This window comes from Natator depressus, chromosome 6 (assembly GCF_965152275.1).
Source record: "Natator depressus isolate rNatDep1 chromosome 6, rNatDep2.hap1, whole genome shotgun sequence".
Lineage (NCBI taxonomy): Eukaryota > Metazoa > Chordata > Testudines > Cheloniidae > Natator > Natator depressus.
The window spans coordinates 2,927,927-2,954,375 of NC_134239.1; the positions used below are offsets into that span (position 1 = coordinate 2,927,927).

General features: G+C 58.2%; 1 protein-coding gene and 1 long non-coding RNA gene across 2 annotated transcripts; both read right to left on the reverse strand.

Moving 5' to 3' along the window:
- Window positions 1-662: 662 nt before the first annotated feature.
- LOC141988878 (uncharacterized) lies at window positions 663-17,242 on the reverse strand (the record flags this gene model as incomplete). Its single annotated transcript, XM_074954930.1, has 3 exons — window positions 663-2,652; window positions 5,505-5,647; window positions 14,703-17,242. Coding segments are annotated over 3 exons (4,566 nt in total), but the record flags the coding sequence as incomplete, so codon positions are not given.
- A 67-nt stretch (window positions 17,243-17,309) lies between these two features.
- Window positions 17,310-23,075, reverse strand: LOC141988481 (uncharacterized). The gene is made up of 3 exons (XR_012639758.1): window positions 22,921-23,075; window positions 18,542-18,643; window positions 17,310-17,328 (listed from the first exon to the last, which is right to left on the reverse strand). It is a non-coding gene; the product is annotated as an uncharacterized LOC141988481 (long non-coding RNA).
- Window positions 23,076-26,449: the final 3,374 nt, after the last annotated feature.

The window sequence follows — 26,449 nt, forward strand, 5'->3', positions numbered from 1 at the left end:
CCAGGGATAGACCCCAGGAGTGCGGGCTCCCAGCCCCCTTGCGCTAACCCACCAGATCCCAGTCCCCTCCCAGAGCCAGGGATAGACCCCAGGAGTCCGGGCTCCCAGCCCCCTTGCGCTAACCCACCAGATCCCAGTCTCCTCCCAGAGCCAGGGATATACCCCAGGAGTGCAGGCTCCCAGCCCCCTTGCGCTAACCCACCAGACCCCACTCTCCTCCCAGAGCCAGGGACAGAGCCCACGGTCCGTATTTTTATGCCAGGCTCCTAATTAACTGAGGGAGCCGCATGCCAGGGGCTCTGGTGGATTCTCTGGCGCGTGGAGGCCTTCAGTGCCAACCCAGCGTCTCGCTCTAGCTCGACCACCCGCTACGGGCTGGCAGTGGGAACCGCTGGGCGAGGGTCTCTGCTCTGTAAGTCAGATCGCGACGGTCCCTTCTGGCCGTGTAATCTCTGAACCCGCCATCGGTGCCCGGAGGGTCTCTGTGGCTCCTACTTAGCTGCGGGAAGGTTCGACTCCATCTATGAACCCCCCACCCCCGCCCACAGCTCCGACCCACCCCCACTCATCGCCCCTTCGGAGCCTCAAGATCCATGAAACCGCCACCCCCCCTGGCTCTGAAGACCCAGGACCCCCCCCCCCCCCCCGTCCAATACTTCCCCACGGCCCCACAGAGCCATGCTTCCTAAGCTACAAGTAACTCCGTCACTAACTCCCCCGCCTCCTGCCGTCCCCCTCTATCGCCAGGGCCGCCCGCCCGCAGACCCGCTCAGGCGTGGAGCTTCTGGTGGGCCCGGAGGTGAGTCCGAGCCCGGAAGCTCTTCCCGCACTGGGCGCAGGGGTAGGGGCGCTCCCCGGTGTGGATCCGCAGGTGCTGCCGGAGGTTGGAGCTGACGGTGAAGCCTTTGCCGCAGTGGGGGCAGGGGAAGGGCCGCTCCCCGGTGTGGGAGCGCTGGTGGATGAGGAGGTGGGTGCTGACGGCGAAGGCCTTGCCGCACTGGCCGCACCGGTAAGGCTTCTCGCCGCGGTGGGTCCGCTGGTGCTGGGCCAGGTTGGAGGCGCGGCCGAAGGCCCGGCCACACTGGCCGCAGCGGTGGGGCTTCTCGCCGGCGTGGGCCCGCTGGTGCCGTGTCAGGTTGGAGCGCAGGCCGAAGCGGCGCCCGCACTCCCCGCACTGGTGGGGCCGCTCCCCGGTGTGGCTGCGCCGGTGCTGGGCCAGCTTGGCGGCCTCGGCGAAGCCGGCCCCGCACTCGCCGCAGCGGTACGGCCGCTCCTCCGTGTGCCCACGCAGGTGCACCAGCAGGTGGGAGCTGACGCCGTAGGCCTTGCCGCAGACGCCGCAGCGGTAGGGGCGCTCGTCCGCGTGCCGGCGGCGGTGCCGGGCCAGCTGGGAGCGGGCGGCGAAGGCCTGGCCGCAGTCGGCGCAGGCGTGGGGCTCGCCGGGCGCGTGGCAGGCCCGGCGGTGCTGAGCCAGCCGGCGGGCGTGGCGAAAGGCCCGCCCGCAGTCGGCGCACCGGTGCGAGTCCGCACCGCCGTGAGTCTCCTGGTGACGCCGGAGGTTGGCCTTCTGGCTGAAGCCGCGGCCGCACTGGGCACACCGGTGGGGCCGCTCGCCCGTGTGGGTCAGCAGGTGCTTCGCCAGGTTCGACCGCTCGCAGAACCCTTTGCCGCACTGCGGGCACCGGTGGGGCTTCTCGGCCAGGTGACTCTTGCCGTGCTGGGCCAGGGCCGAGGCGGTCCCGTAGGCCTTGCCGCAGTCAGCGCAGCGGTGCGGCCTGTCGGCCAGGTGGGCCTGGCGGTGCCGGTTGAGGGTGGAGCTCTGGCCGAAGGACTTGCCACAATCCGGGCACCCATAGGGGCGCTCGCCCGTGTGGGTGCGTTGGTGCTTGACGCAGGACGAGCTGCGGGAGAAGGCTTTGCCGCATTCCCCGCAGCGGTACGGGCGCTCCCGGCAAGCAGGAGCGGAGGGAGTTACCGGCCTGGTGGCTTCATCCTCCTCGGCCTTGGAGATAGGGAAAGGCCTCACAGTCAAGGGTTCCCCTTGGGCTTTCACGTCAACGTCCCCGTTGAGGGGCTCCATCTTGGCCATGGTCATCCATGCTGAATGTCCCTCTTGGCTCGTCACGTCAACGTCCCCACTGGGTGGCACCATCCTGGTGTCTTCGGCCTCCTCCTCAGTCCTAGGGACAGGCAATGAATCGGAGGCCACACATCCCAGCTGGCCCAAACGAGGAACATCCATGTTTGGCGGCATCGTCTTGGCCGTAGTCATCCACGGTGAATGTCCCCCTTCTGCCTTCACGGCAACATCCCTGTTGAGAGGCTCCACCTTGGCAGCCTCTTCCTCCTCCTCAACCTTAGGGACAGTCAGTGAGACAGAGGCTGGACATGCCCATTGGCCCTTCCCAGGAATGTCCATCCTGGGAGTCAACATGTTGGCCACAGTCTTCCATACTGCATGCCCCTTGGTGGTCTCCACAACATCCCCACTGAGACACGCCATCTTGGCGACTTCCTCCTCCTCCGCCTTGGGGCCGGCCAATGACACGGAGGTCAGGCCCCCCTCTTGGGCCTTTCCAGGAACGTCCCCGATTGGTGGCGCCATCTTGGCAGCTCTGTTGTCCTCCTCCAGCTGACGTCTGGGCCCAGGACCTGAGGAACAAGCAAGGGGGTGCTGAGTACAAGGGCCGCCAGAGAACGCCGGCCACGCACCAACACCGTCATGGGAGCTTCCTGCCCCTCAGCCCGTTCACCAGAGTGTGGTGACAGAAGGAGAGAGACATTGCACTGGGGATGGTTCCGCTCACGCCCCCTGGCGACCCAAGACACACGCGGGGCTCTGTCTGGAGAGAGGTGGTACAAACTGGGGACCGCGTGCCTTAGAGAGGAGACGGAAAAGAAGGCATGATGCTCCTTTGTCCATCCATCTTCCTATCCATCCATCCATCCAGGTACGTGCCCATCTCACCTAGCCCCATACACACCTCTCTATCCCCATCCATCCCCCCCATCTATCCATCCATCCCCACAACTCTCTATCTGCACATCCATCCATCTACGTACGTGCCCATCTCACCTAGCCCCATACACACCTCTCTATCCCCATCCATCCCCGCATCTATCCATCCATCCCCACAACTCTCTATCTGCACATCCATCCATCCATCCACGTACATACCCATCTCACCTAGCCCCATACACACTTCTCTATCCCCATCCATCTATCCATCCATCCCCACACGCTCGCTCGCTCTCCCCACATATACTCCTCTCTCTATCCCCACAAACCTTTTCATCTATCTGTCCACAGACATGCACCCCTCGCTCTATCCATCCCCCCCACCCACGACTCTATGTAGCTATCCCATCCATCCCCACACCCCCCTCTCTCTCTCTATCCCCCCCACACACACACATCTATCTATGCCCATACACCGATCGATCCATCCATCATCCCAATACGCCCCCCTTTCTCTTTTTCTATCCATCCATCCCCACCCCTCTCAATATACACACACCCATACACCATTTATCTGTCTATACTAATTCCTCTACCTACCAACCCCGCTGGGTTCTTCTTCTCAGCCCCCCAACCTCGGCACCTCCCCACTGGAGTGCTTAGGCTCACAGGCCCCTTCCCTACCATCCTTCCTCCCGCACGGGGGGCTCCGTACTCCAACACCCCCACACCCTGCCGGGACTCAGGGTTGCAGGATGGGTAGAGGGTGTCCACTGGGACGGACAGGGCGAGGAGGGTGTACGGGCACTCAGCGAAGCATGAACGGGACGGATGGAGAGATAGATCCAGGACCGGGTTTGGGGATGGACAAGGTGTATGGGCACGGGGGGGTGCGGGGATGGGGACAGGGGGTGCGGGGAGGGAGCGGCAAGGGAGGGACAGGGACGGGGGGGTGCAGCAAGGAAGGGATGGGGACGAGGGGTGCGGGGAGGGAGGGACGGGGAGAGAGGGCTGCGGGGACACAGTGATGGGGACGGGGGGTGCAGGGATGGGGATGGGGGGTGCGGCGAGGGAGGGACAGGGACGGGGGGTGCGGGGACACAGTGATAGGGACAGGGATGCAGGGATGGGGGAATGGGGACGGGGGTGCAGGGACGGGGGGATGGGGGTGCGGGGAGGAAGGGATTGGGACAGGGCGTGCAGAGAGGGAGGGGACAAAGGAGTGCAGGGACGCAGTGATGGGGGAGGAAAGGGGGAAACAGAGGGGGAGTGGGGAGGGAGGGAGGGATGGGGACGGAGGGGTGCAGGCAGGGAGGGAGGTGAATGGGGACCAGGTGTGCTGGGGGGGCAGAGGGGGGAGATGGGGGGTGCAAGTAGGGAGGGAGTGATGGGGACAGGGGGTGCGGGGAGGGAGGGATGCAGATGGGCGTGACGGTTGCGGACGGGGGGGTGTGGGGATGGGAAAATGGGGACGGGGGGAGGGAGGAATGCAGACGGGGGGTGCGGGGATGGGGATGCGGACAGGGGTTGCGGGGGTCGGGGGATGAGATTCGGGGGGGTGCAGGGAGGGAGGGATGTGGATGGGGGGTTGAGGTACAGGGGGAGGGAGGGATGCAGATGTGCGGGTGGGGAGGTGAGGTGCAGGAGGACGGGGGTGAGGGATGCAGATGGGGGTGAGGTGTGGGGGGACAGGGGGAGGGAGGGATGGGGTGCAGGGGGATGGCGGGGATGGGGGGATGCGGACGGGGGTCTGGGGATGGGTGCAAGGGGACGGCGGGGATGGGGGGATGCAGACGGGGGGTGCAGGGGAGGGATGGGAACAGGGGTCCAGGGATGGGTGTAGGGGAACGGCGGGGATGGGGGGTTGCGGACCCGGGGTGCAGGGGAGGGGTGGGAACAGGGGTCCGGGGATGGGTGTAGGGGAACGGCAGGGATGGGGGGTTGCGAACCCGGGGTGCAGGGGAGGGGTGGGAACGGGGGTCCGGGGATGGGGTGCAGGGGGACGGCGGGGATGCGGGGATGCGGACGGGGGTTGCAGGGGTCAGGGGATGAGGTTCGGGGGGGTGCGGGGAGGGAGGGACGTGGATGGGGGGTTGGGGTACAGGGGGAGGGAGGGATGTGGATGGGAGGGTGGGGAAATGGAGACGGGGGTGCAGGGATGGGGTTCGGGGAGGGAGGGATGCAGATGTGCGGGTGGGGAGGTGAGGTGCAGGAGGACGGGGGTGAGGGATGCAGATGGGGGTGAGGTGTGGGGGGACAGGGGGAGGGAGGGATGGGGTGCAGGGGGACGGCAGGGATGGGGGGATGCAGACGGGGGGTGCAGGGGAGGGATGGGAACAGGGGTCCGGGGATGGGTGTAGGGGAACGGCGGGGATGGGGGGTTGCGGACCCGGGGTGCAGGGGAGGGGTGGGAACGGGGGTCCGGGGATGGGGTGCAGGGGGACAGCGGGATGGGGGGTTGCGGACCCGGGGTGCAGGGGAGGGGTGGGAACGGGGGTCCGGGCTGGGGTGCAGGGGGACGGCGGGGGCTCACCCCGGCACCCACCGGCCCTGGGTGCCCCGTCTCCGGCCGGGCGGGTGGCAGCCGACTCCGTGCGCGGGGGTCCCGGCTCCATGCAGCGACCCCCCTCCGCTCCCCTCCTCCGCTGTGGTGGGGGGGGGGCAGGAAGCAGCGGATAAAGACCGGCCCTGTCCCCCCCCCCCGCAAAGCACCATGGGGAGTGTAGTTTCCCAGGCACGTGAAGTGATTGTGGGTGGGGCTGTCCCAGTGCTTCAGTCAATGGGACCCAGGAGTCCTGGCTCCCAGCCCCGCCCCTCCGTTCTAACCCACTAGACCCCACGCCCCTCCCAGGGTCGGAGACAGAACCCAGGAGTCCTGGCTCCCCTGTGTCGTCAGCCTTTCCCAGCACAGCCGCGCCGGGCACCCCATTGCTGCGAGCTTCCCTGCAGCAGTGCCCCAGGCCCAGCTCGGGCTTCCCTCCCCCAGGGTCTATGTAGCCCGGTATCCCGCCGCCCCCCTGCTGCCAGAATCAGCCCCACCGCCCTCGCTCCCAGCTGTCGGTACAAGAGGCTGCCGAGAAAACTGCAAAGTGCCCCCTGGTGATCAGTCCGGGAAGAACCTCCCCGCCGGGGAGAATTTATTCCCAACCCCCATATTCCAAGCTTGGTTTAGGCCCAGAATTTCCCTGGGTGAAGCCTTGGCTGGTTTTCTAATCCTGACCATTACAAATGTGGCTGTTCTGGCTGCCTATATGAAATCCCCAGCCCTTCTGGGACTCTTGCTACGCCCATCATGGGGAGGTGAGTTCCGCAGGTTAACCACCTGCTCAGCTTCCCCTGGAATCTTCTGCTCAGGTAACACACACAGTCCTGCTTCCGTCTAGCAGAGGGCAGCCCTGCTCACGCACTCTCTTTTTCACACGCACACACTCTGCAGGATATATACACATTGTGTCTTCTCCGAAAATCACTCCCCCCCCGCCCCACTTTGTATCCATTTAAATTTTTACAGTTGGGGGAAATTATGGAAGAGATTGGGGCCGGAGGGTCAGAGAATAACGATTCACTGACAGGAGCGGGTGAGATTCAAAAAGTTAAAGCTTTATGACCATGACTCTGCAAACTGTCACCGTCGCGTGTCAAAATCTCCTGAAATCAAACGCTCATTAGTTCTCTGGCCGCGTTTTCCTTACGTCGCCTCGCTGCTAATTTTGATTCTCGCTGGAAGTGGTTTGGGGCGCTGGGTGGAGACGGTGAAATCGACAGGTAGCGATAAAAACCAAATCCTTGCAAAGTCTAGCCCGACGCCCTCCACGTTCTCATCACACACAGATACACCAGCTGGCAGGTTTCAGAGGAGCAGCCGTGTTAGTCTGTATCCATAAACAGAACGAGGAGGACTCGTGGCACCTTAGAGACTAACCAATTTATTTGAGCATAAGCTTTCATGAAATCTCCCACTGTATTTTCCACTGCATTCATCCGATGAAGTGGGCTGTAGATCCCAAAAGCTTATGCTCTAATAAATCTGTTAGTTTCTAAGGTGCCACAAGTCCTCCTTTTCGTTGGAGTCTGTTTTTGAAGTTTTTGTGTTGAAGAATTGCCACTTTTAGGTCTGTAATCGAGCGACCAGAGAGATTGAAGTGTTCTCCAACTGGTTTTTGAATGTTATAATTCTTGACGTCTGATTTGTGTCCATTTATTCTTTTACGTAGAGACTGCCCGGTTTGACCAATGTACATGGCAGAGGGGCATTGCTGGCACATGATGGCATAGATCCCATTGGTAGATGTGCAGGTGAACGAGCCTCTGATAGTGCGGCTGACGTGATTAGGCCCTATGATGGTGTCCCCTGAATAGATATGTGGACACAGTTGGCAACGGGCTTTGTTGCAAGGATAGGTTCCTGGGTTAGTGGTTCTGTTGTGTGGTATGTGGTTGCTGGTGAGTATTTGCTTCAGGTTGGGGGGCTGTCTGTAGGCAAGGACTGGCCTGTCTCCCAAGATCTGTGAGAGTGATGGGTCGTCCTTCAGGATAGGTTGTAGATCCTTGATGATGCGCTGGAGAGTTTTTAGTTGGGGGCTGAAGGTGACGGCTAGTGGCGTTCTGTTATTTTCTTTGTTGGGCCTGTCCTGGAGTAGGTGACTTCTGGGTACTCTTCTGGCTCTGTCAATCTGTTTCTTCAGGGGACACCATCACAGGGCCTAATCCCATCAGCCACACTGTCAGAGACTCGTTCACCTGCACATCTACCAATGGGATCTATGCCATCATGTGCCAGCAATGCCCCTCTGCCATGTACATTGGGCAAACCGGACAGTCTCTACGTAAAAGAATAAATGGACACAAATCAGACGTCAAGAATTATAACATTCAAAAACCAGTCGGAGAACACTTCAATCTCTCTGGTCACTCGATTACAGACCTAAAAGTGGCAATTCTTCAACAAAAAAAACTGCAAAAACAGACTCCAAGGAGAGACTGCTGAGTTGGAATTAATTTGCAAACTGGATACAATTAACTTAGGCTTGAATAGAGACTGGGAGTGGATGGGTCATTACACAAAGTAAAACTATTTCCCCTTGTCTATTTCCCCTCCTGCTGTTCTTGTCAAGTGCTGGAAATGGCCCACCTTGATTATCACTACAAAAGGTGTCGTCCCCCCACCCCCTTACGCTCTCCTGCTGGTAATAGCTCACCTTTCCTGATCACTCTGGTTACAGTGTGTCTGGTAACACCCATTGTTTCATGTTCTCTGTGTATATAAATCTCCCCACTCTATTTTCCACTGAATGCATCCGATGAAGTGAGCAGTAGCTCACGAAAGCTTATGCTCAAATAAATTTGTTAGTCTCTATGGTGCCACAAGTCCCCCTGTTCTTTTTATAGACATATGATTGATATTTTTAAGCACACACGCCTTTTATAATCCTAATCTCTTCCCCCACACACACACAAATAACTCACCTTTCGCACACAGACACAGTGTATTTTTAATCACACATCTACACACTTCATAGGGCGATTCTCACGCAGGCCTGGGTGCGTCTAGCTATTGCGGGGGACGGGGGTTGCCTGTCCATTTATCATGGCCCACTGCGTCTGGGCACCTTCCGGGTAAAACCAGTCGCACTAGCAAAGCACCTGGCCGATTTCACACTGTCTCTGGCACATCCAAGTTTTGGGGGTGAAAGTTCTGCTCGCAGCACGCTTTGTGCGGGGTTTGGGGGTTGCTTGATTTATTTGCTTAGCGAGACAAGGTGGGTGAAGAATCTCTTTTATTGGACCAGCTTCCACTGGTGAGAGAGACCAGCTTTCGAGCTGACGCCGAGCTCGAGGGTTATTTGCTTGGGGTTAGTTTCAGGGAGCTTTTGAATATATGGGCCATCAAGGCTGATGTCATATTCCTGTGTGGGAGAGAGAGCCAGAGAGAGACCACCACACTGCCCCCTACTGGTGGAGAATCCCAGCCGTGTCTGTGTGCACCTTACAGGTGAATCCTGCCCCCTTGCCCTCAATGGGAGCTTCGCCCTAGATCTCTGGGCACAGATACACACTAACACACTCCAACGTTCTTGACGTTTCTCTTAGAAAACTTTTACCAAACATCTCCCCTCTACCAACAAACAAACCAGAGTCCTCCGTCGTCACCCACAGGCTGGTTACATTCCTAGAACCCAGGGCAAAGTCATTTACAAGACACTGCTCATTCACAGAGCTAAAAGGGAGACAGTTACTAGGCGACAAATGCTACCATGACATGAAACACACACATAAATAAACCAGTCATTTCCAGCAGCTTAACCACACTTCTTCACGTGCTACGCGTGGAGGGTTATACGCTTTACTGGGGAGAGTAGTGAGTGTTTAGCCCTGAGTCTATAGCGAATAAGTGCAAGAGACACTAGACTGTAAGGAGACAGACAAGTAGGCAGGTAGAAGGGTTTGTGTGGGGCTGGATAGGTAGAAACACCACAATCTAATGAGATAGATAATGAGAAAGTCAGACAGAGTGTACAGACAGACAAAGAGACCAGAATCTCATGAGACAGACAGACACAGGGTGTATTACTGATAGAGGGAGAGCATTCATGTAGCAATTGTAACCCATGGCTCACTGTCAGAGCAGCTGTAAAATGTCCAGATCAGGCGGGCGGCGTTGAAAGCCCAAACGCAGAATCTCGTTGCCCCAGAGCAACGTCGGCAAACGAGTCATCACGGAGCACCCACCTCCTCGAGGCGGGACAGCGTGCCCTGGGCAGCAGTTTTGGTCCCTGGGAACGGAGAATCTCCTTGCCGGTCGCACACTTCCAAGCTACATAGAAAAGAAAACCCAGATCAAAAACCCAGCTTTGTTTTTGTTGACGCCCTTGCCATAACGGGCAAAAACCCCGTCAGCGTTGCTGCAAATCCCAAGTGTTCTCCTTTGAGGTTTTACAACGCTGGCCTCCGGCGGGCAACTTGCATTAGAGGGGCTCTGGCCCTTCAAGGCGCAGTACCCCTCCTGGCCACCAGTAGTGCTAGAATGGCCCCGCCCCTGGGAGCTGCAATACACGTGGGAGAAGGAGATCTGTCTCTGCAGAGCAGGGCTGTGGGTAGCGGAGAGAAAGCCTAGAGCAGGAAATATAAGGCTCAATTGGGGGTCATTCCATTGAGCCCCACAGAGGTAGAGAACTAGACTGATTTTGATGGTCCAGCTGGCTTCCTTTACCCCCAGCACATGCTTCAGGGCCAGGCTGGCCTCCAGTGATTTTCGGGAGGGGATGAAATTCTGCTTCCTTTTCGCATTAGACAGCACAAATTCCCATTGACCAGTTTATTGGCTGGAGGAAATTGGCCAATTTAGTCGACCTGGCATGGGGACGACATGAAAGGTCGTTTTCCCCAGACACTATCCATAACATCATTCTCCTTGGCCCATCTCCTCACGGGAGAGCTAGAGAGAGAAGCTGGGGGAAAGCTTAGCTCCGTTGTCTTTGCTCTAACGATGCAAAAGCTGGAATCTCGATTGTTCTCCTCCAAACGTCTCGCCAACACTTGAAATGTCCACAAACAACTTGCAACATTTCGATCTTTTCCCATCAAAATGTCAAATGTGGTTGATTGCAATGTTCCCCCCCGCCCACAAATTCAGACTCTCAGAACATCTCAAAAGTTCACAATTCTCATCCACCTTCCAAACATCGATCTTCTCGATGAGAATTTTGAATGTCACTGACTTTTTCCCCCACACTCCATGGAAAACTGTCGTGAAATTTTTCATCAATTTCAAATTCCAAGAAAATATTTTCGACATTTCAAATTTTGATCTATATTTTCCATCCAGATCTCATTGTAACATTTTCAGCCGAAAATGAATTGACACAATTCCCATCAGTCCTTCGTATGTCAATAATAATGGTCCAAAAGGTCCAATTTCAGTAAAAATGTTCAACATTTCTACAAAAAAAAATTTCATCCATGTTTTGAATTTCAAAATTTCTCATCAGAACTTTTAATCGTATTGAAATTTTGGCTCAAAAATTTGAATCGCACCATGTCTCATCTACAAGTCAAATTTCAGTGAAAACCTTCACCAGCACTTCAAATTCACACAAAAAACTTTCCCTGCCATTGCAAATTTCCATTATCCATCAGAATTTCAAATGTCATTGAAATATTTTTGTCACAATTAAAATTCCAGTGCATTTTTCATCAATTTCAAAATTTAAAACCATTTCAAACTGGGACATTTTTCATCAAAATTTCATCGCTCTGAAATTTTTTCACCACAGTTTGAATCCCAACATTCTCATTGATGCCTCTCACGAAAGCTTAGGCTCAAATAAATTCATTAGTCTCTAAGGTGCCACAAGTCCTCCTGCTCTTTTTGCAGATACAGACTAACACGGCTGCTGCTCTGAAATCAAACATCGATGAGAAGGTGCATCAAAATGTCAAGTTTCAGTGAAAACTTTTCAGCCACATTTCAAGTTTTGCTATTTTCCATCTCAATTTTGAGCACCGACAAAATTCTTCCTCAAAATATCACAAGCATTTCAACCCCAAAATTCCAGTGGCACTGCTCATTTGGATATTTTCCATCAGAATTTTGAATCTCATTGAAATTTGCCCCCTACAAAAATGAAAATTCCCATGGCATTTTTCATCAATTTCAAATTTCACCTCATTTGCATTGACATTTCAATTTTGATATTTTCTCCCACGATGGCAAATCTCATTGACACTTTTCCCCAGTCCCACTTTGAAATGCCAGTGAAGTTTTGCATCAGTCTCCAATTTTAACAAAACAGTTTCCGTCAACCCTTTGAATTTTGATATTTGCCAGCAGAATTCTGAATGTCTCTGAAATATTTTCTATCCACATTACTCAATACACGTCAATGGTTGTAAAACTTCATATCCCAGTAAAACCAGCCGTATTTCAATGAAAGTTTTCAACCAAAAAAAAAAAAAAAGTTTATTATAATTTCAAATTTCACTGGGGTCGGGGAGTGGAACAAATGTGGGAGGTGTGGAATTCCATCCCATTTCCCTAACAGCCCCCGAAACGGACTCAAATATTTTAAAGCAGAAATACAACCCTGATCTCTTCCGAGGGGAATACATTTGTTCTGACGTCATCTCTATGCACCAAATGGGTCGTAAATTAATTATATTTATTATCCGGATTGTGGTGGCATCTCTGAGCACCAGCCATGGCCTAAGACCCCCACCCTGCTTGCTGTTAAAGGGACCCGATCCTTGATTTTAATATCCGGTCCTCCCCATGGCATCTCTGCCCAGTCCAGAGCAGTAGCAACGTCAGATTTCATGGGTCCTCTTCCATAGCTGGCAGAATCACACAATGTGGGACACAGGAACAGCTGCCCCAGAGCAGAGCAGTGGGCCCATCTACCCTGGTATCCCACCTCTATCAGTGACCGTCCCAGCTGCTTCAGAGAAAGGCAGATCAACCCTCTCTTCCCTGGGGTGGACAATCCTGGAATAACTTGCCCCCAGGGAAAGGAAGATCCCACTCAAGCCCCAAGAGTTCGGACCCCAGACTAGTGTGGATTTCATTTCCCTTCCCTCCCCTCCGACTATTGCTTATTTCTGGGTGAATAATGGAGATTTCGGTTCACTGGCAGGTCTGAAAAATTGGAGGGGAAAAAAAGCAGGTTTTGTGATCAAAATTGAAGGTTTATGAAATTTTCGGCAAATCAAAAGTTGAAAAAAAATCCTATCTCGGGTCAAAGAAAATGTTTTGTTTTGATTCTGAGCCTTGTTCGGTTTTTTTCACGCCTTTGAGTCGTTATTTCAATCAAACCCAGGGAGATTTTGAAACACGCCGCCCTTTTCAATCAGAGCTGTGAAGCATTTTCACTTTTTTGGGGGATTGATTTTAGGGGTTTTTCCAACCGAAACCATCTTCTGAAACTGACAAGAAACTGCAAAAGGTTGCATGGAATCGGTACGTTTCACCCCCCCCCCCAAAAAAACTTTTGGCCGAAAAACGTCTCCCAGCTCGAGGTGTTCCAAAAGCCCCATTGACGGCCACAACTTCGAATGCCCGCATTAACCGTAGCGATGTTCAATCCTTATTTTATTTTAATTCTCGGCTCTGCTGTTCTGTAGTTACAGGTTAAGCAGAGACTGGGGTGAAAACAATCCCTGGATCAGCTCTCAGATCCCAGCCATTGCAGGTCAGGGGAAGGTTCCCAGCTGAGTTCCTCCCAGGCCAGGAGATGAAATACACGTGTAAGCGAGTGGCCTGCATGGGAAAGGATTGGGGGATGAGATCTCAAAGACCTTCACCAAGGATGTTGGTCTATGTAGCCCCATTTTACAGATGGAGAGACTGAAGCACAGAGCGGTGACGTGATCTGACCCAAGGTGACCGGCAGAGCTGGGGATAGAACCCAGGAGTCCTGGCTCCCAGCCCCCCCCGCTCTAACCACTAGACCCCACTCCCCTCCCAGAGCTGGGGAGAGAACCCCGGAGTCCTGGCTGCCAGTGCACTACCCATTAGGCCACACTGACTCCCACGATTGACTCGAGGCCTGGAAACGCTCCCATGCAGAGGAAGAGACTTCAGCTGACTGGAGGGGTGACGTGATCCCAACCTATAAGCACCTAAATGAGGAGGTTTGTGAGAACAGAGGGCTCTTGGAGCGAGCAGACAAAGGCCAAATGGGAGCCAGTGGCTGGGAGAGGAGCCAAGATAAATTCAAAGTGGATAGAAGAGGAAGTATTTTGTCTCTGGGGGAGTTGGGTAACAGCCACATGGGGCTGACTCACCCAGCACTGAGATGCAGCCACCTCTGAGGCGCGGCAGCTGGGGAACAGCCGCAAAGCGACACCACCCGGGGACGGCTCACAGTCCCCCATAATGAAATCGGATCCCCCAAACAGATCCCAACATGATCTAAGTCACGTCCGTCTATTATATCTCAGCCCAATCCCCTGCAAAACCTGCCACCGCCCCCAGATCCCAGCACGACCCCCTGCAACCAGCCCCCCCAGATCCCAGCACGAACCTCCTGCAAAACCAGCCCCCCCGGATCCCAGCACGAACCCCTGCAAAACCAGCATGACCCCCTGCAAAACCAGCCCCCCCAATCCCAGCACAAACCCCCTGCAAAACCAGCCCCCATCCCATCCCCGCCCCCTGCTAAACCAGCCCCCCCAATCCCAGCACGAACCCCCTGCAAAACCAGCCCCCATCCCATCCCCGCCCCCTGCTAAACCAGCCCCCCCAGATCCCATCCCCACCCCCTGCAAAACCAGCCCCCCATCCCATCCCCACCCCCTGCAAAACCAGCCCCCCCCATCCCAGCACGAACCCCCTGCAAAACCAGCCCCCATCCCATCCCCGCCCCCTGCAAAACCAGCCCCCCCAGATCCCAGCACGACCCCCTGCAAAACCAGCCCCCCCAGATCCCAGCACGACCCCCTGCAAAACCAGGCTCCCCCAGATCCCAGCATGACCCCTGGCAAAACCAGGCTCCCCCAGATTCCGACACGATCCCCACAAAACCAGATCCCCTAGAGCAACCTCCCCCATTGCCAAACCAATCCCCAGACCAGCCACCCCCACATCCTCCAACCTCCCCAGCCTCGCCCCCAGCCTCCTGCCAGGGCCCTCAAACCTTCACGCCCCTCCAGCTACCCATACTCCAGCAGGACCTCCCTCCCACCCCCCCACCCCCCCTCAAGCCCAGTCTCTAGCTATGAACTGGCCTGGTGCCCCCGCGGGCCTCACACCCTGTCCCCCACGTGGTTCTGGAGGTGCTGTAGGAGCACAGAACCCCCCTGGGAGCCTTTGCCACATTCCGGCCGCGCCAGAGACATCCCCCCGCCCCGGCGGCTGGCCACGGCCAGGCCGCGGCCCGAGGGCTGGAGGCGTGGCCGAGCCGGAGCCGAGCCGCCGGGAGGAAGGGGGTTGTCCTCCGCGTGGCTCCTCAGGCCGCGCCCAGCCATGTGGTTTCCCTGGCGCAAGAGGATGGCGGAGATCTCGGCACAGCTCTTGCGGCTCTTCTCCCCGGGCCCGGCCGGCTCCCCTCCAGCGTGGGCCTCCCGGTGCTGGGCCAAGGCTGGCGGGTCCGGGAAGCCGCGCCCACACTCCGGGCACCGGAAGGGCTTGGGGTGGGAGGCCAGGTGGCGGGAGAGACCCACGCCCTCGGCAAAGCTCTGGCCGCAGTCGTGGCACTTGTAGGGTTCGGTGGCCGGGCGCCAGATGAGGCTGGCCATTTCGCCCGAGCCGGGGCGGCCGCCGCTGGCTGAGCCGTCGGGGAAGGGATCTGCCGCCGGCCGGCCTCTTCCACGGACACCCAGAGCCACGTGGGACGGTTCCGCCACGGGGTGGCCTTTTTCGTGGACCCCCAGCTCCGAGCTGTCACGGACGGGCTCCCCTTCGGCGCGGCTTCCTTCGTGGGCACCGGCGGCCGAGCAGTCGTGGACGGGCTTGGCCGGGGCGCGGCCCCTCTGGTGGGCCCCCGGAACCGAGCTCACCCCGAGCCCCTGCCCGCAGTCCGGGCATCTCAGCTTTTCCCTGATATGGTTTCTCTGGTGCTGGGTGAGGGCAGAGATGTCACCAAAGCTCTGCCCGCAGTCGGGGCACTTGTAAAGCTTTTCACGCATGTGGGTGATCTGGTGCCGGGTCAGGGCCGCACTGTCCTTACAGCTCTGCCCGCATTCCGGGCAGATGCAAGGGGCATGGATCTCCTGGTGCTTGGCCAGGGCGGAGCTATCTCCAAAGCTTTCCCCGCAATCGCTGCAGATGCAAGGGGCATGGAGCTCCCGGTGCTTGGCCAGGGCGGAGCTATCTCCAAAGCTTTCCCCGCAATCGCTGCAGATGCAAGACCCATGGATCTCCTGGTGCTTGGCCAGGGCGGAGCTATCTCCAAAGCTTTCCCCGCAATCGTTGCAGATGCAAGGCGCATGGATCTCCTGGTGCTTGGCCAGGGCGGAGCTATCTCCAAAGCTTTCCCCGCAATCGTTGCAGATACAAGTCTCCCGGCTCTCCCCGAGCCCCCCGCCTCCCGCCCCGCCGCTATGCCCTTCCTCCTGGTGCCGCCGCAGCCCCTCCTCCTCGGCAAAGCGCTGGCCACATTCGTGGCACACGTGGGGCCGCTCCTCCATGTGGATGCGCTCGTGGGTGATGAGGTTGGAGCTCTGGCTGAAGGCCTTGCCGCACTCCCCGCAGCGGTAGGGCTTCTCGCCGGTGTGGGTGCGGCGGTGCTGGATGAGGTGGGAGCTGCGGACGAAGCTCTTCCCGCACTCGGCGCACTGGTAGGGCTTCTCGCCGGTGTGGATCCGCTGGTGCCGGATCAGGGTGGAGCTCATGCCGAAGCTCTTCCCGCACTCCCCGCACCGGTAGGGCTTCTCGCCCCGGTGGATCCGCATGTGCAGGGTGAGGTTGGAGCTGAGGCTAAAGCTCTGCCCGCACTCGGGGCAGGCGTAGGGCCGCTCCTCGGTGTGGCAGCGCTGGTGGCGAGCCAGGGCCGAGCTGAGGCCGAAGGTCTTGTGGCAGGTGGGGCACTTGTAGGGCTCCACCCCCATGTGGAGCCGCTGGTGCTTGACCAGCGTGGCGCTGTGCCCGAAGCTCTTCCCGCACTGCAGGCATTCGTAGGGCTTCTCGCCGGTGTGGGTGCGCTGGTGCTGGATGAGCTCGGAGCTCTGGATGAAGGTCTTCCCGCACTCGGTGCACCGGAAGGGCTTCTCCCCGGCGTGGATCTTCTGGTGCTTGACCAGGTTGGCGCTCTGGGTGAAGCCCTTGCCGCACTGGGCGCACTTGAAGGGCCGCTCGCCCGTGTGGGTGATCTGGTGCTGGATGAGGTCGGAGCTGCGGTAGAAGCTCTTCTTGCAGTCGCCGCACTGGTAGGGCTTCTCGCCGGTGTGGGAGCGCTGGTGCTTGATGAGGTTGGTGCTCTGGCTGAAGGCCTTGCCGCACTCCCCGCACTGGTAGGGCTTCTCGCCGGTGTGGGTGCGCTGGTGCTGGATGAGGTTGGAGCTCCAGCTGAAGCTCTTGCCGCACTCGGAGCAGCGGTAGGGCTTCTCGCCGGTGTGGGTGCGCTGGTGCTGGACCAGGTGGGAGCTCTGGGTGAAGCTCTTCCCGCACTCGCTGCAGGTGTTGGGGCGCTCGCCCGTGTGGATGCGCTGGTGCCGCACCAGCTTGGACCACTGGGTGAAGCTCTTCCCGCACTCGTTGCAGATGTAGGGCCGCTCGCCCTTGCGCTGCAGCGGGGCGGGGGGCCGGGCGGAGGAGGAGGGGGGCTCGAGGCGGGGCGGGCGGCCCGCTTGGGTCCAGGAAAGGTTCTCCCACGGCCACTTGGGGCCGGCGAGCTTGGGGTCCTGGGGAGGTTTGTCCGCCGGCGACGTCCGCTCTGCTGGGGGAGAGAGAGAGAGATGATAAGAATGTGTCAGGACTCCTGGGTTCCACCCCTGGCTCTGGGACAGGAGTGGGGTCTAGTGCTTAGAGCAGGGGGGCTGGGAGCCAGGACTCCTGGGTTCTATCCCAGCTCTGGGAGGGGAGTGGGGTCTAGTGCTTAGAGCAGGGGGGCTGGGAGCCAGGACTCCAGGGTTCTCTACCTGGATCTGGGACAGGAGTGGGGTCTAGTGGTTAGAGCAGGGGAGCTGGGAGCCAGGACTCCTGGGTTCTCTCCCTGGATCTGGGACAGGAGTGGGGTCTAGTGGTTAGAGCAGGGGAGCTGGGAGCCAGGACTCCAGGGTTCTCTCCCTTGATCTGGGACAGGAGTGGGGTCTAGTGGTTAGAGCAGGGGAGCTGGGAGCCAGGACTCCAGGGTTCTCTCCCTGGATCTGGGACAGGAGTGGGGTCTAGTGCTTAGAGCAGGGGAGCTGGGAGCCAGGACTCCAGGGTTCTCTCCCTGGATCTGGGACAGGAGTGGGGTCTAGTGCTTAGAGCAGGGGGGCTGGGAGCCAGGACTCCAGGGTTCTCTCCCTGGATCTGGGACAGGAGTGGGGTCTAGTGGTTAGAGCAGGGGAGCTGGGAGCCAGGACTCCAGGGTTCTCTCCCTTGATCTGGGACAGGAGTGGGGTCTAGTGGTTAGAGCAGGGGAGCTGGGAGCCAGGACTCCAGGGTTCTCTCCCTTGATCTGGGACAGGAGTGGGGTCTAGTGGTTAGAGCAGGGGAGCTGGGAGCCAGGACTCCAGGGTTCTCTCCCTGGATCTGGGACAGGAGTGGGGTCTAGTGCTTAGAGCAGGGGGGCTGGGAGCCAGGACTCCAGGGTTCTCTCCCTGGATCTGGGACAGGAGTGGGGTCTAGTGCTTAGAGCAGGGGAGCTGGGAGCCAGGACTCCAGGGTTCTCTCCCTGGATCTGGGACAGGAGTGGGGTCTAGTGGGTTAGACCAGTGAAAGTTGCACTCCCCCTACAGGTATAGAACCAAGGAGGTCTGCCTCCCAATCCCCCTGCTCTAACCCACTGGACCCCACTCCCCTCCCAGAGCTGGGGAGAGAACCCAGGAGTCCTGGCCCCCAGCCCCCACTCCCACTCCCCTCCCAGAAAACCAAGGAGCCCAGCCTCAGTTGATTCCCGGACAGTCTCCGAGCCGGTCTCTCCCATTCCTTATGCGTGTGGGTACCTCCTGAGATCTCCCTTTCCTCGGAGCCCTGGAGATCCGGGACGCTCGGCTCTTCCCCTCTCTCCATCCGGGAGGTCACAGCGGGGGAAGAATCGGGATAATCTGCACATGGAGAAAAGAAAAACAGGTAATTGCACAGGGAGGAGAGAACCCAGGAGTCCTGGCTCCCAGCCCCCCCTGCTCTAACCACAGATCCGCTCCTCCCCAGCCGTGGGCACCTAGAATGACAAGGATGCCTGGGTCAGGACCTGCCCTCATGGGAGGATCCCACCCTTGGAGGGGGAAGCAGGGATGGGGAGTTCCTAGGCAGGGATCAGATTAACCCTTTGCTCGACCATGTAGCTCTTTCCCTGGCTGGATCTCAAAGCACATAACCCGGGCGCAGGAGGGGCCTGTTAATCCTATTTTATAGCCGAGGAAACTGAGGCACGGAGGGCTCATTCGTGTCAGAAACTGAACCCAGGAGTCCCGGCTCCCAGTCCCCCCGCTCTAACTCACTAGACCCCCCCCCCCTCCCCTCCCAGATCCCTGTCCCCACAGGTGTTGCTCCAGATTTACACAGAGGTCACCGAGATCCGAATCCGTCCCGACACCTGATCCCGGTGAGAAGTGGAGTAGGTTCCCCGCCATCAGCCCCAGGAATCTGCCCTCCCGGCCTGGGTTATTCAGACGAAATTTACAGCCCTTGTCAAGTTTCCATGCAGGTTTTTTTTAATCTTCAAAGCAATTAGAGCGCATTAGCTAATTAATCCTCCCAACAGCCCTGTGAGGTAGGTATTCTTAGCCCTGCCTGACACACCAGGAGCTGAATTAGAACGATGAAGTAATTTGCCCGGGGGTCCACGATGAGTCAGGGGAAGGGTTGAGATTCAGGCTCCGAAATCCCTGGCTGCGAGCCCAGCTCACCCTGCGTAGAGCCAGGGTCACGGAGATCAGAACCTAGCCATGACTGCATTGGGGTCGCTCCGGATTTGCGCCAGGATCGCCCAGATCGGAATCCAGTCCGGACTTCCTTCAACATGGATGCAGCTGCCTCGCTTTAAATCCTCAGCTCGGGAACCTTGGACCAGGTGCTTGGTTTTTATCCCTTTAAAAGCCCGGCAAAAACTTGGCTTTTTTTTTTTTGGGCCCTTGTGTCTTCAGCAACTTTAAAGCCACCTAACAGCCTGTGGACTCTTGAGTCAATGACTCTTATGATTTAAATTACAGTAACACCATTCTGCTGGGGGTTGGATGGACCCTGACTGAGATCAGGGGCCCCTGTCGTGCCAGGTGCTGCCCTATGTAAGACCCCACTTTTCCCCCAGAGCTCAACATAGGAACCAGGAGTCCTGGTTCCCAGAGCCCCTGCTCTAACCCACTGGACCCCACGCCCCTCCCAGTGCTGAGGATAGAACCCAGGAGTCCTGGCTCCCAGCCACCCCTGCTCTAACCCACCAGACCCCACTCCCCTCCCAGAGCTGAGGAGAGAACCCAGGAGTCCTGGCTCCCAGCTGCCCCTGCTCTAACCACTAGACCCCACTCTCCTCCCAGAGCTGGGGAGAGAACCCAGGAGTCCTGGCTCCCACCCCCTGCGCCCCAGCTAGAAAGATAGGTACGATAGATAGATAGATAGATTTGGGCGAGCGCAGATTTTTCACCCCATCTCTGCCAGTTTCAGGACGGCTCCTTCCCGGACAGCCGTCTACTATTTTGGGGGAGAAAAAGGGGGAAATCCGTTGCTGGTAAGAACAATGGCAACCCCGCAGCCCGGCTCTGCAGCGAGACTTTGAGCCGCGCCTAAGAGCCTAAATCCCAGAAGATCAGCCGGACAGAACGCTGGCCGGCAGCGGGGGGGGCCTGCCGAATGGCGGTTGGTTTCGTGACAATCATTATTTATTATCATCGAAACATCGGGCGGGAAGGGAAGGGCTCTCCTGGGTCCCGTGGTCCGGCGCAATTGAAGCCCATTGCTTCTTGCCCCGTGCTCAGTGGAGCAGGAGAACAATTTATCACCCCGGTTTTTGTCACCATCTGTCACGGGCTTGAAAACTGCCCTCGTCTCCCCATTCGGTCTTCTCTCCTCCAGCCTGGAGAAAGCCCCATTTTTCCAACCGCTCCCGGTAGGTCACGGGGTTGGGGTTTTTCTTTGCAACGGCATCACCGTGTTGACTCATATTTCGCCCCGGGGGCCTTTTCTGCAGCAGTCCCTCCTAGGCCATCGGTCCCCGCTTTGTGTCTGGGCAAGGGGTGGCTCCTGCCCGAACTTCGCACTTGGCGTTGGTCCTTACTGAATTTCATCCTATTTAAGGGCCGGGCCGGGGACGCGTCTGCCTTCCTGTATAACCCAGGCAGGAGAATTCCCCTGCTATGGAGCCCAGGCCCTTGTGTTTGGTTCAAGCATCTCCCGGGAAGGCAGCCAGTCTGGACTGGAAGGCCTCAAGAGACGGGAAACCCACCCCGGCCCGTAGGAGTTTGTTCCAATGGACAGTCACCCACAGCGTTGAAAACGTGCGGTCTTATTCCCCGTGGGGACTCGTCTGGGTTTTAGCAGCCGCCCGCGGACGCGTCAGCCGTCTTTCTCGGCTCAAGAGCTCGTCAGTAGCAAGGAGGGTCCCGGGTCGCCTCAAAGTCTCTCGCTCTCGGAGGCTTTCTCCCGCCCTCGCCTCGTTTTGGGGGGTCCTCGACAATTCACCCATGTCCCCTAGGGTGACCAGATGTCCCGATTTTGGGGGCTTTTTCTTATATAGGCACCTGTTACCCCCCCACACCCCCATCCCGATATTTTACACTTGCTGTCCGGTCACCCTACTGCCCCCAGGACTGCCCGCACAATTCTGCCAGCAGCATGGACGCTCTCGTTAATGTGGCCGAGGGTCCAGTTTGTATCACGGGGAGCTCGGGTTGAGTTGTGCGGCTGTTACGAACCCCAATCCTTTCTAGAGTCACTGCTTCCCACGATTCAGTTCCCGCTCCCCTCCCAGAGCTGGGGCAAGAACCCAGGCGTCCTGGCTCCCAGCCTCTCCGCTCCCCCGCACCAGACCCCACTCCCCACCCAGAGCCAGAACCCAGGAGTCCTGGCTCCCAGCCCCCCCTGCTCTAACCACTAGACCCCATTCCAGTCCCAGAGCCTAGGAGAGAACCCAGGAGTCCTAGCTCCCAGCCCCCCCCCCCCGCTCTAACCACTAGACCCCATTCCAGTCCCAGAGCCTAGATAGAGAACCCAGGAGTCCTAGCTCCCAGCCCTCCCTGCTCTAACCACTAGACCCCACTCCCCTCCCAGAGAACCCAGGACTCCTGACTTCTGGTCAGGCAATTTTGTGCGGCCCCTCCGAAGCCACCCCAAATCTGGAACCGTGGACACAAGCCCGGGACAGGGTGCGCCTGGGACAGTCTCGCCAGCCTCACACGGAGCAGGGAAACCAGCTCCCTGCCCGGAGCGTCTCCGTCCACCCACGGACGCCGCTCGCTCTCCCGGCCACCGCGCTAGACGCCGCGCCATGGCACAGAAGACATCGGGGTGTATTTTAACGCAGATCAACCCCTCGTTCACCTAGGGATTAGCAATGATTCCCCCCCCCCGTGGAGCAACGGAAGAGACGGGCAAAGTTTCAACCTGCACATTTCTGGGGGAACCAGCACCTCGGACCCCCGCTGACTGGGTTGGGGGTCCCTGCTGGGCTCAGCTGCACTGAGCCCCCACTAATATTGCTCGGGGGGGGGGGGGGAGGCTGGGAGTCAGGACTCCTGGGTTTTATCCTTAGTTCTGGGAGGGGAATGGGGTCTGGGGGTTAGAGCAGGAGGGCTGGAAGCCCGGACTCCTGGGTTCAATCCCCGGTTCTGGGAGGGGAGTGGGGTCTCTAGCACTTAAAGCAGGAAGGGTCTGGGAGCCTGAACTCCTGGGTTCTTTCCCCAGCTGCGGAAGGGAAGTGGGGTCTAGTGAGTTAGAGCAGGGTGGGCTGGGAGCCCGGACTCCTGGGTTCTATCTCTTGCATTGGGAGGGGACTGGGGGCTAGTGGATTAAAGCGGGGGGGGGGGGCGCTGATAGCCAGGATTCCTGGGTTCCCCCCCAGCTCTGGGTGGGGAGTGGGTTAGAGAAGGCCAGAGGAGCTGGGAGCCAGGACTCCTGGGTTCTCTCCCCAGCTCTGGAAGGGGAGTGGGGACTAGTCGGTTAGAGTGGGGGGGATGGGAGCCAGGACTCCTGGGTTCTTTCCCCCACTGTGGGAGAGGAGTGGGTTAGAGAAGACGGGGGGAGCTGGGAGCCCGGACTCCTGGGTTCTCTCTCTTGCGCTGGGAGGGGAGTGGGGACTAGTGGGCTGGGCTGCGTCTCCCTCTGACCCGCCCCCCCTCGCTCACCCTCTATTGTTCCCGCTGGCTCCCCCCCGCCGGGCCCCACTCACCGCTCCGGCCGGCGCTGCCCGGGGCGGGGGAGGACTATGCCCCCAGGCTGCCCGTGCGCAGAGCGGCCCCCATGATCCGGGCTCCCCCCGGGGTGGCCAGGCGCCGGGCCCGGGGCTCAGGGTGACTGGCTGGCGAGCGGAGGAAGGTCCCTTTACGTATCCTGTCCCCAACCCACCCACCCTGTTACGCTACTTCCCGCTCCCGCCTGCTCCCGGAGCCAGACAGGAACACGCTCTATGGTCCTCGCCAGCTGGGCGCCGGGTTCTAGCCCCGCCTCCGCCCGGACTCCTGGGTTCTCTCCCCGGCTCTGCGAGGGGAATGGGGGCTAGTGGGTTAGAGCGGGGGGGAGGGGAGGGCTCGGAGCAGGACTCCCGGGTTCTCTCCCCAGATCTGCGAGGGGAATGGGGGCTAGTGGGTTAGAGCGGGGGGGAGGGGGGGGCTCGGAGCAGGGCTCCCGGGTTCTCTCCCCAGATCTGCGAGGGGAGTGGGGGCTAGTGGGTTAGCACGGGGAGGGAGGGGCTGGGAGCCAGGACACCTGGGTTCCCTCCCCAGCTCTGGGAGGGAAGTGGGGGCTAGTGGGTTAGAGCTGGGGGGGGGGGTTGGGAGTCTGGACTCCTGGGTTCCCTCCCCAGCTCTGGGAAGGGAGTGGGGGCTAGTGGGATAGAGCAGGGAGCCTGGACTCCTGGGTTCCCTCCCCAGCTCTGGGAGGGAAGTGGGGGCGAGTGGGTTAGAGCAGGGGGGCTGGGAGCCTGGACTCCTGGGTTCCCTCCCCAGATCTGCGAGGGGAGAGGCATCTAGAGTGTCCACTCACAGCGAATAATTCCTGCTTCCCCACTATCTTGTCTGTCTCCTCTTCTGGTTCAAATCCTCCTGTCAGTTACACATGTGCCACCAATGGGGTTGGCCTGGTGTGTACGAGAAGGAAGATAGACATATGTGTTTTGGGGGCACACGGTTCTGATTCCTAGATTACCCCCCTAGGCCCCACTCCCCTCCCGGACTCAGTGATAGAACCCAGGAGTCCTGGCTCCCAGCCCTCCCCCCAGATCTAACCACTAGACCCCACTTCCCTCGTGGAGCAGGGGAGAGAACACAGGAGTCCTGGCTCCCAGCTCCCCCAGATCTAACCACTAGACCCCACTCCCTTCGCAGAGCTGGGGATAGAACCCAGGAGTCCTGGCTCCCAGCCCTCCCCCCAGATCTAACCACTAGACCCCACTTCCCTCGTGGAGCAGGGGAGAGAACCCAGCAGTCCTGGCTCCCAGCTCCCCTAGATCTAACCACTAGACCCCACTCCCTTCACAGAGCTGGGGATAGAACCCAGGAGTCCTGGCTCTCAGCGCCCCCAGATCTAACCACTAGACACCACTTCCCTCGTGGAGCAGGGGAGAGAACACAGGAGTCCTGGCTCCCAGCTCCCCCAGATCTAACCACTAGACCCCACTCCCTTCGCAGAGCTGGGGATGGAACCCAGGAGTCCTGGCTCCCAGCCCCCACTCTAACTATGAAACCCCAATACCCCCCCCGCCCCAAGTCAGGGATAGAACCCAGGCATCCTGCCTTAAATGCAAGCTGAGCTTGTTAGCCCATCTCCTGCCTGCACCACGTGGGGCTTGAATTCAAACACCCCCAAGTGTCAGGAGACTGAAGATAAAAAATGGCGAGCATCGGTGCGGGCATCTGAAATCGCTCCAGTTACGCAGTGGAGAATTGCCGGGCTCAGGAAACCCCAGCCCAGAATCTGCTGCATAAGGGGATCCTTATTCGGCACTGGTGAGGCCGCACCTGGAGTACTGCGTCCACTTTTGGTCCCCCCACTACAGAAGGGATGTGGACAAATTGGAGAGAGTCCAGCGGAGGGCAGCAAGAATGATTAGGGGGCTGGAACACATGACTTACGGGGAGAGGCTGAGAGAACTGGGATTGTTTAGTCTGCAGAAGAGAAGAACGAGGGGGGATTTGATAGCAGCTTTCAACTACCTGAAAGGGGCTTCCAAAGAGGATGGATCTAGACTGTTCTCAGTGGTGGCAGATGACAGAACAAGGAGTAATGGTCTCAAGTTGCAGTGGGGGAGGTTTAGGTTGGATATTAGGAAAAACTTTTTCACTAGCAGGGTGGGGAAGCACTGGAATCGGTTCCCTACGGAGGTGGTGGAATCTCCATCCTTGGAGATTTTTAAGGCCCGGCTTGACAAAGCCCTGACTGGGATGATTTAGTTGGGGATTGGTCCTGCTTCGAGCAGGGGGTTGGACTGGGTGACCTCCTGAGTTCCCTTCCAACCCTGATCTTCTATGATCCAGAGCTGGGGGCCGGCCAGGGTGTTGTGCTGGGAATGGGGGAGTCTGGGCCTGGGTCGGGCCTGGAGGTCTGTTGCCTCAGGAAATATCTCACCTTCCCTGTCCCTTGGCTGCTCCCTGGTAGCCAGTTCTGATCTGAGCACTGAAGATGCTGCCCCCTAGCTTGAGAGCTCAAGCTCACCCCCCACCCCCTCCTGCAGCCACGAATCCCCCTCTGAACTGAGTGGGGGGAGGGATTTCCTTAGCTCTGCTGGTGTCCAGTGGCTGCTCTGCTAGAGGGTACCAACCTGCAACCGCTGGCAGATGAGGGAGTCACTCCATTAGCTCAGCTGCTCTCCAGTGGCTTGTGTGCTAGAAGGTAACAACCTGCTGCCACTGCCAGATAATGGAGTCACTCCTTTAGAGCTGCTTCATAGAATCATAGAATCATAGAATATCAGGGTTGGAAGGGACCCCAGAAGGTCATCTAGTCCAACCCCCTGCTCGAAGCAGGACCAATCCCCAATTAAATCATCCCAGCCAGGGCTTTGTCAAGCCTGACCTTAAAAACCTCTAAGGAAGGAGATTCTACCACCTCCCTAGGTAACGCATTCCAGTGTTTCACCACCCTCTTAGTGAAAAAGTTTTTCCTAATATCCAATCTAAACCTCCCCCATTGCAACTTGAGACCATTACTCCTCGTTCTGTCATCTGCTACCATTGAGAACAGTCTAGAGCCATCCTCTTTGGAACCCCCTTTCAGGTAGTTGAAAGCAGCTATCAAATCCCCCCTCATTCTTCTCTTCTGCAGACTAAACAATCCCAGCTCCCTCAGCCTCTCCTCATAAGTCATGTGCTCTAGACCCCTAATCATTTTTGTTGCCCTTCGCTGGACTCTCTCCAATTTATCCACATCCTTCTTGTAGTGTGGGGCCCAAAACTGGACACAGTACTCCAGATGAGGCCTCACCAGTGTCGAATAGAGGGGAACGATCACGTCCCTCGATCTGCTGGCAATGCCCCTACTTATACATCCCAAATGCCATTAGCCTTCTTGGCAACAAGGGCACACTGTTGACTCATATCCAGCTTCTCGTCCACTGTCACCCCTAGGTCCTTTTCCGCAGAACTGCTGCCTAGCCATTCGATCCCTAGTCTGTAGCGGTGCATTGGATTCTTCCATCCTAAGTGCAGGACCCTGCACTTATCCTTATTGAACCTCATCAGATTTCTTTTGGCCCAATCCTCCAA